This window comes from Macrobrachium nipponense, chromosome 46 (genome assembly GCF_015104395.2).
Source record: "Macrobrachium nipponense isolate FS-2020 chromosome 46, ASM1510439v2, whole genome shotgun sequence".
Taxonomy (NCBI): Eukaryota; Metazoa; Arthropoda; class Malacostraca; order Decapoda; family Palaemonidae; genus Macrobrachium; species Macrobrachium nipponense.
In genome coordinates, this window is record NC_061106.1 from 21,201,431 (window position 1) to 21,216,430 (window position 15,000).

General features: G+C 34.3%; 2 protein-coding genes across 2 annotated transcripts in view; one reads left to right on the forward strand and one right to left on the reverse strand.

Annotated features, from left to right (window-relative positions):
• Positions 1-15,000, reverse strand: part of LOC135214667 (uncharacterized) — a 142,471-nt gene that overhangs the window by 27,564 nt on the left and 99,907 nt on the right. The window lies entirely within an intron of this gene.
• Positions 2,494-15,000, forward strand: part of LOC135214518 (uncharacterized) — a 16,876-nt gene continuing 4,369 nt past the window's right edge. The window contains exon 1 of the mRNA XM_064248891.1: positions 2,494-2,779. Within this exon, the coding sequence (XP_064104961.1) occupies positions 2,500-2,779 (280 nt within the window). The 5' untranslated portion in view covers positions 2,494-2,499. The remainder of the gene's footprint in view (positions 2,780-15,000) is intronic.

The window sequence follows — 15,000 nt, forward strand, 5'->3', positions numbered from 1 at the left end:
ATTGTCTCTTGAAAGGATGTTTGCTTTCTGTTATAACCTTGCTAGCGACTCGGATGGTTTCATTATCGTGTCCTAGTAACCTCGTTGAGATGATAAACGCACTTTTAACCGGTAGATTGTCAGAGCACGATCATGGTTTTCTCCTTCGTCTCGCTGAAAACTAACTAAAACAAAATAATGTATAAAAAGAGGCAATACAAAAAAGCAACAAAAGCGAGGGAGGAAAGAAAGTTGAAGAAGATACCCATCAGGTATGAGAGGAGCCAAATATTTCGAAAAGGCTTCGAGTGAGTCACTGGGAAGAAGAAGAAGAACTGATGATCTCGTAACAAATCACCTCACTCCGGAAACACAATGAATAGATTAATAGAATTACATTTAAAGTAGCTAAAGTAGGTAAACGGGGAAATTTTACTGCCAGTTTCCGTTTAATTAAGTTGACTGGAAGAGGATAGTAAGAGGATGCGGAGCTATGTTGCAGGAAATGAATTTTGAAAATTCCATGGAGTGCCCATTTGGATCAATCTGATCTCGCTATTGTAGTAAAGAAAATGCGAAAGAACAATTCGAGATCAGTTTAAACGACAAAGGATGGCTGCGCGACGGACATAGAGTAGATATCGAAGATAATCATAATTAAAGTCATTAAAAGGGGTAAACTGTTTAAGGTCTTAGATTAAAGTGTAAGAAAGGAGGAATTGAGAAGAATTAAGTCTAGTAAATAAAGCGAAAGAAATAGAGTAAATCTATTAGCAAAGCCCAATTCCCACGTCTGACATGTCCCATAGTGCATGATGATAAGAGCAATGATTAAATATTTCCCCCAGATTCTTCATGGAGAAGTTAAATTGAAAGCATATATTTCTGTGATCATTGTTTCGCAGTCATAGTAAATAATGGTACCATGTCTGCATCAGTTACATCGTCAATTCGAATCTGAAATGCAAATAAAACAATTACGAGACAATTAGAATTACCGAGACAGCATTTACATCTTTATTACCGAACCTATAAAAATAGATGACGCCCATCTGATGCTCCTTCTTTTTCCGGTGACCTACCCCCTCTCTCCCTCCCCCTCTCCCACCCTGCCTCCCTTTCAACATCGTGCGGTTCTGAGCAGACGAAAAAACAAAAAGCAATCAAAAGGACCTTCAGCCATAAGATTTAAGTTCTGTCCTTTAATGGATCTGTAAACTTTATCCAGCCAACCGTCTATCCTTTTTTGAAAGTTTTCTTAAATCTTGAAGGCTGTGAGACACCAAGCACAAAAAAGAGGAATAGGAGATCTCTTTCCTTCTGAAGCATTCGTATTTCATTTCTGTGCTATATCATTCTTTGGGAATGCATTTCTCTCTCTCTCTCTCTCTCTCTCTCTCTCTCGTCTCTCTCTCTCTCTCTCTCTCTCTCTTACAGTACCACCTGTTTTCATTGCAGGTGGTTTGCCAACAATTCTTGTCTAAGACTGATTGACTGAAGGGTATCAGATAATTTATAATCCATCACATGTTAAGACGCAAATTAATACCAAATCGCTTTGGTTGATAACTGGATACAATCAAAGGAATTGGTTTCTTGTGAAGAAATGGTTCAGGGAAACTTGATTAGTATCGCGCATATTTTATAAAAAAAAAAAAAAAAAAAAAAAGGCTGTCATAGATTATTAAATGAATCAGTCTGAGTTTTTGGCACAGGATGAAATATGATGATGAAGCGTATTTTTTAAAAACCAATACATTATTAGGCAGGATCTCTCTTTTAGAATTTATGTTATGATTATCTTACTACGAGATCTTGATCTTGCTATTCTCTTACCAATTGTGCCTGAAACTTGATGAGGTTTAAGAAATACGTGAAATCGCTCGGTTCGAGTCATTTCCTTTCATTTCCTTTCCTCCTGACTGAATATAGTTAAAAACATCACACGCGCTCTAGTTATTGATTATATATACATATATATATATATATATATATATATATACATATATATATATATATACATATTATATATATATATATATATATATATATATATATATATATATATAATATATATATATACACACACACACACACACACATATATATATATATATATATCATATATATATATATATATATATATATATATATATATATATATATATATAATACATATCTATATATATCATATATCTATATATATATATATAATATATATATATCACACACACACACACACACATATATATATATATATATATATATATATATATATATATATATATCTATATTCACACTAGTATATCCGCATTGTATTAAGCATAAATCCTAATATCTCATGCATGCTCCAAAACATAGAAATGATGCGAAATCCGTCGGTAACTGGACACTACGATCGTACTGAATATAAAACTATAATTGAAGTCTGGAATGAGTTAACTATATAAAACAATAAAAGATAGAGATGAATTTCTGTTACCTGATCACGAATCTATTCTCGCCGGCAGGTGATAGCAAATGAGGCCAGGATGTCGCCTTCGGAGGTCCTCAGGAGAGAACGACTCAAGCCCGACCGGCAACCTGATGCACTTCGAGGCCAGACACCCGCTGCCTCTGCAACGGCTCATCCCCACCCTCCCTCCAACGCCTCCTCCACCCCTGCCCTCTTTCCCTCCGACGTATACGGAGGCTCTAGTTTCAATGTTGCCCCTGAGAGCCGAGGTCCCTGACTCCGAATGCGTCGATAAGGACCTTCACACGAACGGTGAAGTGTTTGATCACGCAGAAGGAGTCGATGGTAAGTTGATGGCTTCTTCTATATCTTTTATTTTGAAGACCTCAGTTATTCTCAAAAGAACATTTTTTTTTCTAGTTTGGTAATATCTATTTCGTGGGTGATGAGTTTCAACGGGTGAAACCCACTTCAGCGAAATGCCAGAGAATTGAGCAACTGTTTTCAGGCTAATTTAAATTTTCTTTGTTTCTCTGGTGATAATATGCAGTCAATAAGCTACAGGTAATATTTCTTTAGCCTTTCCTTCAGCAACCCGTATAGGTTAATCCAAAGGCAGACTTTCAGGTTAATCTTATGAATCATTTCCTTTCTTGTAAATGTTGCGAGCCATATTATTTAAAGGATATCGAAATCAAAGGTTTGAAGGTTGAATGATAAAGATCCTATTATCCTCAGAGCGTAGCCACCGCTGGTAGTGCAATGTATCTCTCCTATAATCCTCTTTGGATAACATCTCATGTGATCTCTTAACTAATCCATCACTCCAAAAGTGGAAAATTTTAATGCAAACGTTGGCGTCAAGCTTCAGTAGATTGCAAAATTATACCCATTATGAATGATATCGCGCAAACATGCTTCACGCAATATATATATTTTCTTTTATTATATTCTGAAGTATTATCACCGATCAGAGGATTAGCAAATACGGGTGACGGTAGCTATATATGAAGATTAATCTCTTTGAAAATAAGATAAGCTTTTAGTCGAATATTTTTCCTTGGCTACGAATTCAATGGTCAAAGAGTTTAGGGTCCTTTCTTTACAATATACACTTACAAGATTAAACGCCCCGCGAAATGCAACTACTTTATTTGCATTTCGGACTGGCACATGAAGGACATTTCTAATTTCATTTCTGACAAATATCAAATAATTTTTTTTTTGTCTTGCATGCTCGTTCCGTTTTCAGTGAATATTTGGTTGTTCCATTTCCCTTCATGAATATAAAGACAAAAGTATGTATTCGGTAAAGCCTATAATTTCAGCAGAAATAATTATTTTCTTCGTCTTTGAATGCAACTGTGCGAGAGAGAAACACCGAATGGATCTGAGATCATTTTTGGGAAATCACTTTTATTTACATTTTGTTATAAAGGTAAAATAAAGCATTAGTCCATGACGTTATACAGACAAGTATATTTAGACAGACCATGCTCGATTGGTAGCCCCATAAATGATGCCTGTGATTTGGATAAAACGGGAGTAGTCCCTGTCTCTCTACTCAATCAGATTTCATAAATTTCTGCACCTATTAGTAAAATAGTAGTTACATAAGCTTGCGATCTTACAGGATCAGCCATTTAGACTTTACTTTATTTGTCTGAAATTAACATAATACTTTTGCATGATAATTTTCCATTTATTTGTGTGCAATTAATTCCACAAACTCAAATAGCAATGAAGATAAGGTCGAGTTACTACTCTTGCTTTCTACATTCGCGTGCGCACACTCTCCTAAACACATACACACAAACACGCACTCAATATATATATATATATATATATATATATATATATATATATATATATAGATATATATATATATCATATTATATATGTATATATATATATATATATATATATATATATTATATATATATATATATATTTATATATATATGTGTGTGTGTGTGTGTGTGTGTGTGTGTCTGTGTGTACACGTAGGTGTGTGTGTGTATAATTTAGATTATTTTGTACCTTATTTACAGCGTAACCAATAATTGTTTGTCCTTTTATATAATGCTTAGGCTTTCAATTTATTCATAAGGTACATTTTCCTGAAATGAAATCAGAGAATTGATCTAAATAATTCAATCGATCATGAGAGAGAGACACGAAATTATTATTAAAGACGATGTTTATGGTTTGTTAAAAAAGTAATCATAGTAAAAACGAGTGAATATCAATTAATCATTCACCTCGATTTTGTAATAAGTGCAACTGCGAACTTAAACTTTTTCCAGCATTCTGAATAATTCATGGAACCTTGATTATTATTTCAGAAACACGAGGTTTAATTAGTCATCATAATAGAAATCATGGATAAAATTTTTAATCAAGCACTTTACTCAAATTGATAAGACCACTTGTATTCCATCATTGACAAACTTTCATATGCCATTTAAAAAAAAAATCCGTCGGGGTTTTCATTCGCCAAAATATTTAATGGAATGATAAATGAAACGCGTTTTTGAAGTATTCTTTTATCGGTACTGCTATTTCATTCATAAGACTTCCTCCGGCTTCTGTTATAATTTGCTTTCCATATGTTCACAGAATTCAATCGACTTTCGTATTTTTTTCTCTCACTCCCTTACAGAGTGTTCTCGCCATCTTTAAATTACGTCATAATACTTGTGTGTTCGGCTTACTACTGTAAGTGGTTATTCTAATATCGATGACCTCATTCGTTGCAACTCCAGTTTATATATTGACTGATTAAGAAATAATATTTATATTCGGCATTTTAGTCACAGGATGCACATTGTTTCATTACGACTTTAGTAAAAGTATTCATATAATAAATTCTTATTCCGTTAGGAGGTCGCATTGTTTAGTGTTCGAATGAAATCTCGTGGACTTGCGATCAAGATCAAGATTCAACAATGAAAATCATCATCCTTTATTTCCTTAGAGAAAACTGTCTTCCCATAATCTCTTACCAAGTTCATGTAAACCACGAACTCGGAAGTGTGTCGTATTAAGCAATAGTTCCACACCCGTTCTACCCTTACTCTGCTTGTTCTGCTGTCTATCTACCTTCTCTAATAAAGAACTTCAACTTACACCATTTCAAACTGTACTTGTCAGTTTTACAGATGCGTTAGAACTTTTTCTGTACCTAAGTCCAGCCATCTTCCAGACACCGTTCAGACTTTTGTTTTCCATTTAATTTCATCACTGTGCCACAGAAACGTATTTGAAGTTCCGTTAAGTACTGGTGCCTTTCAGTTTCTCACCATTTCAGCTGCCTGGCTCACATCTTCACTAGACACCTCCACGAGCACACTTGAATTTACATTAACTCATTCAACTCAAGCGTCACTCAAATTCTTTTCTCTTTCATTCTCAACATTCAACAGCTCTCCAAAATATCCGCGCTATTGACGCAAGACTGTGTAACTCTCCTCTGCGTCTCTTACTCTAAAATTAATTCTCTCATTCAGTGATCTCTATAGCATTTTCCTTCCAACCGAACATGATTTTCTTCTTAACTAAAAGAAGTACGAGCCCGTTTCGCCATCTATAGCAGACTTATCCATCGGATACGCACAAACTTTTCAAATAATCAACAATTTTCATCATCAAAAATCTCACGTCGCGTTGCAGCATTTTCGCTGTTTTAACTTCGTTTGCATCTTGACGCCGTTTCCCTAAAGTGCTTTTCGTAACCTCTCCGTATATTTTCGCTTCGGCTTTGACCTCATTAATTAAGCTCGTCCCCCCTTATTTGCATCCCTTTGAGCTATTACAGTTTCGATGCTTGCCCATTTATGTTGTCCCTTTTATCTCCAAATGCTAAGCAATGACACCAAATAAAGAAAAAAGAAAGAAATATATTTTCAGGGAAGTTAAAATTAGTCCTTTCTGTGAAATTCAAATCATGAAATAATATAGACCTCCAATTTTCGTCTGCCAGTCTACCTTCGGATTGTATTGACAGTCGACTCAGCCATTGAATATCTATTCCGAAAATTCAAATGTATCCTTGAAAAAAAAAAGGGGGTGGGGTGGGGTGGGGCGGGGTCGAGATGGGGGTGGTGGTTTAAAACCTTTTTCTTTTCAGAAGTGATACAAATACTCTTTACATGATAAAAATCTAGACTTTTTATGAAAAAGTAGAAATCTAAATGTATCTTTCAAGCAGTTATGCCTACAAGTATATTCTCTCTCTCTCTCTCTCTCTCTCTCTCTCTCTCTCTCTCTCTCTCTCTCTCTATTCTACATGTTCTTAAGAAAAACTCTAAAAGCTTTTCTTATTAAAAACATTTCTATGAGCAGAGCAAAACTAAGAAAGGAAAAATATAAAGTGTTTGTCATTCTTATTCACCGCAAGGGACACGAATAAGCGTACTCTTTCCATTTCTGCATGACATCTGCAAAAAAAAAAGTAGTAATAAATGAATGAAAAATAATTAAATAAATAAAAAGCACAAAGCTTAGATTAATTCAGTTTTTGAAATCATAATATCTTGCATAGTTGTTATGAGAGTCGAGTATGATTCCTCACAAAAAGTAAATGAATATCAGGTCAATGGCAAAAGCCAATAAATCAATGGGACCAGAAAAACAGGAGTCCTTTTTTTTTTATCACCGACATTATTCTATGCAACTAGAGACTCTGTAATTCTACCATCAACTGCAGCAATAATTTCTACGTTCAAGTATGAAAATAATGTTCATATTCTGCTGCTATCTCATGTGACACGAAGCTTGAAGCTTCTGTTTTATACGACAATCATTTTTACGTCCTTTTTCTTGCTCAAATTACTTACCAGATTCTCATGAAAGAAAAACGAAGAACCTACCGATTATTTATTTACTTTAAAACGTAATACCGTTGATAAATATCAACCATTTGACCTTATTACTACTAACCTACAGCTTGCATCATTAAGTGACTATCGCCGCCTCCAGCATTTAGTGACCCTGTTCCACAAACGTTCGACTGTCATCATTCGGCTTTAAATCCTATTTATATTATTGGCTTTTTACTTGCAATAATAATGATAAAAAGGTTCACATGGTATCTTTGTAGGTTTTACTAAGTTCGTGTTTAAAGAACGTTTTTTTTTTTGGCTCCTGGCCGTCGTACAAAATTGCGCAAGATAACGACTGAAGCAATCACCCCCATAATTACTCAGAGCGAAGTCATTAAGGACAATGGAATGATAAGACTAAAGATAATTGGCCTCCTACTTACCAAGACTGCATTTCATGAAGGACAGTGGAAAGATAACTATTTATATGCAGGGAACCCAGAGCCAAAACCCGTTCATGCTCTGATCTCAAGTCTTGCAAAAATGTTACACTACCCTGAAGCGAACAGGTAACAAAATTAATCATTTATATTTATTCTGCTCATTCATAATCTAATATCGTCCAACCCCTTCACATCTGTGCTTTCAAATCCTTCCCACGTGAACTGCAAATACTCTTGATTAAATGGTATTTATATATAGATGTAATGCATTTACAACGGTATTTATATAGAGATGTAATGTATTTCCATATTCATCGTCGTTATGAAAATTTATAGTTTGTATGCAATTATCTTCATCATCAGTATCGTATGCTCATAGAAATATTCACATATATTGTTCACAGAGATGAATAACAAAAAGAGATATTAAAACTTTAGAAACCGTAAGAAGTCTGCGGTTTTTGAGATTTTGTTGTTAGTAATATGCTTCATCAGTTCGGCGTTCTTTCCTGTAAGAAACTCATGATAGAACTTAAATATATTGCAGTTAGTGTAGTAGTTCACCGGTCTTTCCCCTTTAAATGTACTTCGACATGATTCTGTGAAATACTTGCTATCTTCACACTCAATACACACCGCGCACACACATATGTATGTATGTATGCATGCATGCATAAACAAATACCCGTTAAGATTCTTGAACCTGTAGAAGAAATTTGAGGGGCGGACCACATAAACGCCCCAGTTTCTGAACCTTTTGTTCCCTCGAAACATTCTGCAGTGTATTGAAAAATCGTCCAAGCTCCTTTCGAAAGGCAGCCCGAACATAGTTTTAATGCATCTCCTGCTCCAAAATTTCGGAAACGTACTTCACCAACATCTGTGTTTACGTGGGAGGGGTGTTAGCTGGTAGATTGAGGATAATACTGGACATCGACATGCCCTTTTTGTTTTCACTCTACTAGTACGTACTGCAAAATGAAATTGGGCCGTTTTGTAAAAGTTTCTTAATCACAATCGTCATTTAAGGAAATTATACCTATGGATGATTCCAAAGAAAATCCAACCAATTGAAAAGCTTAACTGGTATAAAATGACTATCATACTACGATTTGTCTGTTTGCCTTTAGAATCCAACATGTTGGAGGAATCTTATAAAGCGCATCGCCGATTCTTATTACTCATAAATGGATTCCTGAAAGTATTATACTTGCGTAAATTACGTCATGTAACCGCAGAGCAAAGTTTTTTACCCATCTTGATGAGAGTGACTAAAATATTTCTAATTATCTCCTCGTTCTTTCTTCATGCTTGCAAGAAAGATTTCTTAATTAACAGAACTGTCAAACCGGAAGGTTTGTATTTCGACTAAGGTACTTTTTTCGTCACAGTCCGCCTTTTAATAGTTTTAGAGCCTGCTCTAGGTCAGAACTGACTGAAAACAAATCTTCCATCTAACGAAAATTCCTTTCTTTACCACTAATGTAGCTTTTCACTTTGTTGACGCAATACTACATCTTTATTATTAGTTATTAGTTATAATACTACAGTATTATTGCTGGCATTACTGTAGTTTCTCTTAATTATCGAATATATAATTTACTTGTCAATCTTCTATTTCCTCAAGAAAACGTCGTGATTTTTAATAGTTCACAAAGAAAACCTTGAACCCTCCAATTTCAGTTTCGCAAAGTTTGTTATCTTCTGAACGTCGCCTGTGGCATTTCCGCTGCTCGGCGTCTTCCCATGTCAAAAACACCTGCCAGATTGTATGGACATTTCCATATTGCATGGCTGAGTGCCCATGCTGTGCTGCTTCTTTCCGGTCCCGAAATATTTATTATCGGGAGTGACTTTGCTTCAGCAGCAGAAACTGAAAGAAATTTACTGGATGATGCCTCGTTTTGGTGTTGCGTAACAGAACTTTCTTTTATGTTGTCCGTATGTTTAATCATTTACTCAATGAGCATGCTTATTTATGGTTAGCAACGATAATGATTTTTTTTTTATGTGTTGTTTCCATCATTATTATCATTATAAAACAGTCGCTGTTGATACTCGAGGCGAATAAATATCAAACATGATGATCATTATTTATTAAGGTTATGCGTACCTAAGTGATCGTCTTTCTTTTCGTCATCTTAAATTTCTCATTCTATCTTTCCTATGCAATCTGAAAAATTATATTGCTGTTATCAATATGACTATTTTCCTCGGAAAAAATATAGTCTTTTAGAATGTTTGTATCGTCGTCTCTGCGATTATGCTGCATGATGGAAAATCCTGACTGTGAACATGCTGAAGAAGAATAATTCTCTATCTTTTATATCTACGAGTTAAAAAGACTTCACGACTCTATATTGAGAAAGAATTTCAGTGTGAGAATCCTCTTCATAAGTTTGTACTAGTGAGCCGTTTTATTGCAGCTGAGAATTTATTGTTAACTTTTATCTTCTGCGGAACACTTTCACCGTTCACGTATTATGAAAATAACATCATAAAATGCTGCCTTTAATATAAAGCACTTGTCGCTAGTAGTGTCGTGACAAAAAAAGAAAGTCATTTGCAATATTATAAACTTTAATTACAGCGTAGAGCACGATGTGTAAAATACAACAGCGTTAAATGCAGCATGAGCGCCAAGCGAAGCTAATGTATGTTGGTAATGTTTTATGACATTTTAGAGGAACCGGGAAAATTATGAAGAACATTAGACTCACTGATAAAAGTTATTCTCTTGTCTGACGCTCGGTATCTTGTTCTCTTCCGCTTAGTTACTTGCACACTATTCTCATCCCCGTACCATATATATTCAACCGATCAACCATAAACCTCAAAAACGCAACGCTTTGCTCAGTATACAGATTGTTATTTGGATTGACGAAGCCAAGTGACAACTTCAAACATCGCAGGTTCAGTGACAGATAATCAACGGTGAAGAGAACATTTTAGAAAAGAAGTTATTGATTGGATCTTAGAGATTAGGTGGCTGGCAAGCCGAGCACTGGGTTACTCTGGCACTTTCGCCATACAGTGCATTTAGGCAATCAATAGAGGGAATTGGTGTATTGGGCAGCCAAGAAAGGAGATTTTAAAAATATAGAAGAAAAAGGCCAAATATCTAGAGTTGCAGACGTAATTTTGAGAGGTGGTCAGCAAGAGTGAAGAAAAGAAGAGCGAACTCTTTATTTTTATTTTTTATTTTTTTATGGAGGGTGATAATTTCAGATAACGTTGGAAATAGCAGCGGACCCCTAATTATTACATTTATAGTTTACGTTCTTTCTTCATTAGGTATGACAGATTCTATATTAGGTAGCTACATTTTTCTGTTAATCCTTCATAAGAATGTTTATTTGAGGCTTAGATGTAGCAATAAAACTGGATGACCTGAAGTTGAAGTTGCATTCAATGTTCCACAGTTGTGTTTATGCTACAAAGTATAAGTACATTTTTGTTTGGCTTACATTGGTACGCCTGTCAAAGTGCATTGGTTATTTTTCAGCTCTTATCTACTGTACAGGTCGTCACGGGATTTTTTTTTTTTTTTTTTTTTTTTTTTTTTTTTTTTTTTTGTTTTTTTTTTTTTTTTTTTTTTTTTTTTTTTTTTTTTTTTTTTAACGACTCGTAGGAATCTCTATTCGAATAGGATTTACCGTCCACACGAGACTCGTGTTTTTAGCTTGTAATTTTTCCCGCCAGTTTTATTCAACTGAAAAAAAAGGATCAGTTGTCACATTTTTTCCCTTTGTCATTCAGAGCAACACATTGGAGAGTGGTTGATTTGCCGGACGGCTGTAATCTTCACCAGGATATAGAAATCCAATTAACATTTATTTTTATTTTACATCAGCCGCTGACCAATACATAATACTAAAATTGTATGGCTTGCTGGCAATACGCTCAAAGAATGGGCACCTACATTTCGTAAAACTGGTTATCCACTATTATATTCTCGGGGTCTATGGCAAACAATACTGTCTTTGATCAATCTGTCCAAAACTTCCGATATCAACACAAATCTGTCGGTTTGCAATTGACGGGATCTTGCTGATCTCACATAAAACCTAGGAAATCTCATAACTACTTTAAAACGATTTCTTACATTGTTTGATGGAAGAATGGAGGTCCCGATTTTTTTTTTTTTTTTTTTTTAAATCAACGATGTTACACTGGCTGTCCTTTAGCGAAAATTCCTCGGGTATCATAACGCTCTATAGCCGCATACACCTCTTCAAATGATATTCTCTAAGAATCATTCCGCACCTGGGTCACTTTCCTCTTCATCAAAAGCACACTCCCTTTGTATTCCGTCATCATTGTCATCATCGGCTTCTTCATTAGACGCGGATGAGCTTTCAGCAAATGATATACATTCTTTTTCCTCGACGTCAGATATAAAATCACCCATGTTAGAATTTGAGGACATATTCAGCGTATTTAAACCCAGCAGCGACTAAATGACTAATTATGATATAGTGGATAATGAGTCACGAAATGTGTGTATAGTGCCACGTCATAATAACCAACAGAACTCCCCATATAGACCAGCAAAAACTCTAATTTCAGTTTCATATTAGTTCAGTATACATCTTGGTGAATTGGTAAAAGTCAAGGAGAACCATTTCGTTGGGGAAAACATTACGGAAAATAAACACATTTGAAAGAGAAATTGCCGTCAAAATGACCGGTCGTTCGTTCTATGTTATTAAATAATAATAATAATAATAATAATAATAATAATAATAATAATAATAATAATAATAATAATAATAATAATAATAATAATAATAACAATAACAAATTGAAAGAATCATAAAGCAATACAGGACAAAACGATCAATAGGAAAAAGAATAGCAATGGTTATAGTCAAAACATCACACGAAAAATGCGACGATTTTCTGCCGTTGAGGTAACAGTCAGAACCCATAACACACTTATTACCACCTCAAAAGAAAGGAACACAGCATGATGTCTTTGCCAACCAATATGGATATGTCCGTTCAACCTGGCAAGATTGGAATAAAAAAAAAAAATAAGGATTTACGATCAAGACATACCGAGGATTTTGAGGCTTAAGGAGGAAGATTTATGGTTTGCCTTGCCAGCAATAAAACCCAAAATCACCTTCACAGAAAACAAAGGAAATAACAAAAAAAGACATAATTGATTATTGAAGCAATCGAAGTAAAATAGCGGGTTTCCAATAACGGAAATACCAGTACGTATTCATAAAATTAGTGTAATAATGACGAACAATAGTTATATAGTTGTGGTCTAATAACTGATAATATTATCGCTTTGTGGGATAAAGGTATGAAGGCGGATTATTGCGACAGTAAGAGAATCACCAAGAGTGGTGGAATACTGCTTTAATTCTAACATTTTCAGAAAGACGATGTTTCAAAAGTAGAAACTTAGTAATTTAAGGAAGTGAGTTCAATGTGCTTACAGTGAGGTCAATTAACCTGTAAGTTTGTTTAATATTAATATCTTTGCTTAGGAAAATCTCTGAACTTTGTTAACAAAGCAAACCTTCAACTGAAATAGAAGGAAATAAACTAAAGGAAGTCTTGCATCTAAGAGAGAGAGAGAGAGAGAGAGAGAGAGAGAGAGAGAGAGAGAGAGAGAGAGAGAATTCACTATTGCCTAAATTGCGGCAGATTTACTGTCTCTTTTGTAAAGGAATGTACAGAATTCTCTCTACGCTGAAGTAATTAAGTCATATGAAAGAATGGTATCTGAATCCGATGATTTTGTTGGGGCTGGATTTTTTTTTTTATAAAAGCACTTCTTTCTTGATTACGTTGCAAAACGGAAAACACCCCGTCATAAAAATAACCTCAGCTCTAGAAGCCTTTTGAACAATGATAAAGCAAAACTCGGAAATTTAACATAAAAAACAAATGGAAACAACGTTATCTACGATTCTAGGAAACCGACGATGACGCGAGCAATGCATTGCTCCGAGATATAATAAACACTGGAAAAATACTGAATGACTATATTCCATGAGCCTTTCCCCTTTCTGCTCTTTTATTCTTCACGTCTTAGTTGTTGCAGAGATACTTTGTGATTTTTCCCAATAATACTGGAGGTTCTTCAAAAGCTATTTATCACCGAAGTGCAATACCAAATGTTAATTATATGATATATATATATATATATATATATATATATATATATATATATATATATATATATTATATATATAACAATTATTGTAAAATATGAGAGTAGAAAAGCGGAGCGTTTGCCGAATTGTTGAATTCTTTTTAGCAAAACAACACTGTTAGACGAACAATGCATTTTCCTTTTATAGAATTTAATATATATATTATATATATATATATATATATATATATATATATATATATATATATATATATATATATATATATACACGTTTATATACATATATATAAATAATCAATTTAATTTCATAGCAGAGAAGTATTAGTTATCCTGTGAGAGAAACGCCCTGATATTTCATTGTTGTTTCATGGTGTAACGCGTAAGACAGGTTTTGTAAGCAATGTTGCGAAAACAAATGGGGTTTCAGGCAGTGCTTCTCCCTGATTATTTCATCATAGTGTCTTGACATAAAAATGAGACACATTACTTGATTGTTGGAAAGAACAGTAAACTTCATTTCAGTTTTCATTACAAATTCAGGGGGCAATCATCCTAATTTCATTGTGGCGGATTTATTTTTCACTCTTAGAGCATTTGATCCTCTGAAAATGAAATGAAGAAAAGAATAAATATATAAAAAATATTTGAATTAAGTTGGAAATATACGAAATGTGTAAATGTTGAAATATGTTATCGATTAATTATTAGTAAAGAAGCAGAAAACTATACGTGTAAAGCAACTACATTTATTTGTATTTCACCCCTGTGTGTGTGTTTAAGTATGAATTACCTTCACTGATGAAAAAAAAACATCTTCGTGATAGTGAAGAAAAAAGGCAAAATCTACGAAGGAAAGTGAAACAATGGAGACCGCTGCAAGGCTTTTCGACTCTCGTCCTTTACTAAGCAGACTGATATAAATATGAGAGTAAATTCATATTAGTCTGCTTAGTAAAGGACGAGAGTCGAAAGGCCTTGCAGTGGTACTCCATTGTTTCACTTCTCTTCGTGGATTTTGCCCTTATTTATATATTCATTGCGTTCCAGATTTTCGTGAGTCAGTTATACACAATGATGTAAATAGGGCGTTACTTATTTATTTCCTAGTAAAAAGTTTCCTTCATCTATATGTAACCTGGACTGATTTACTGGAGCGCAACAGTC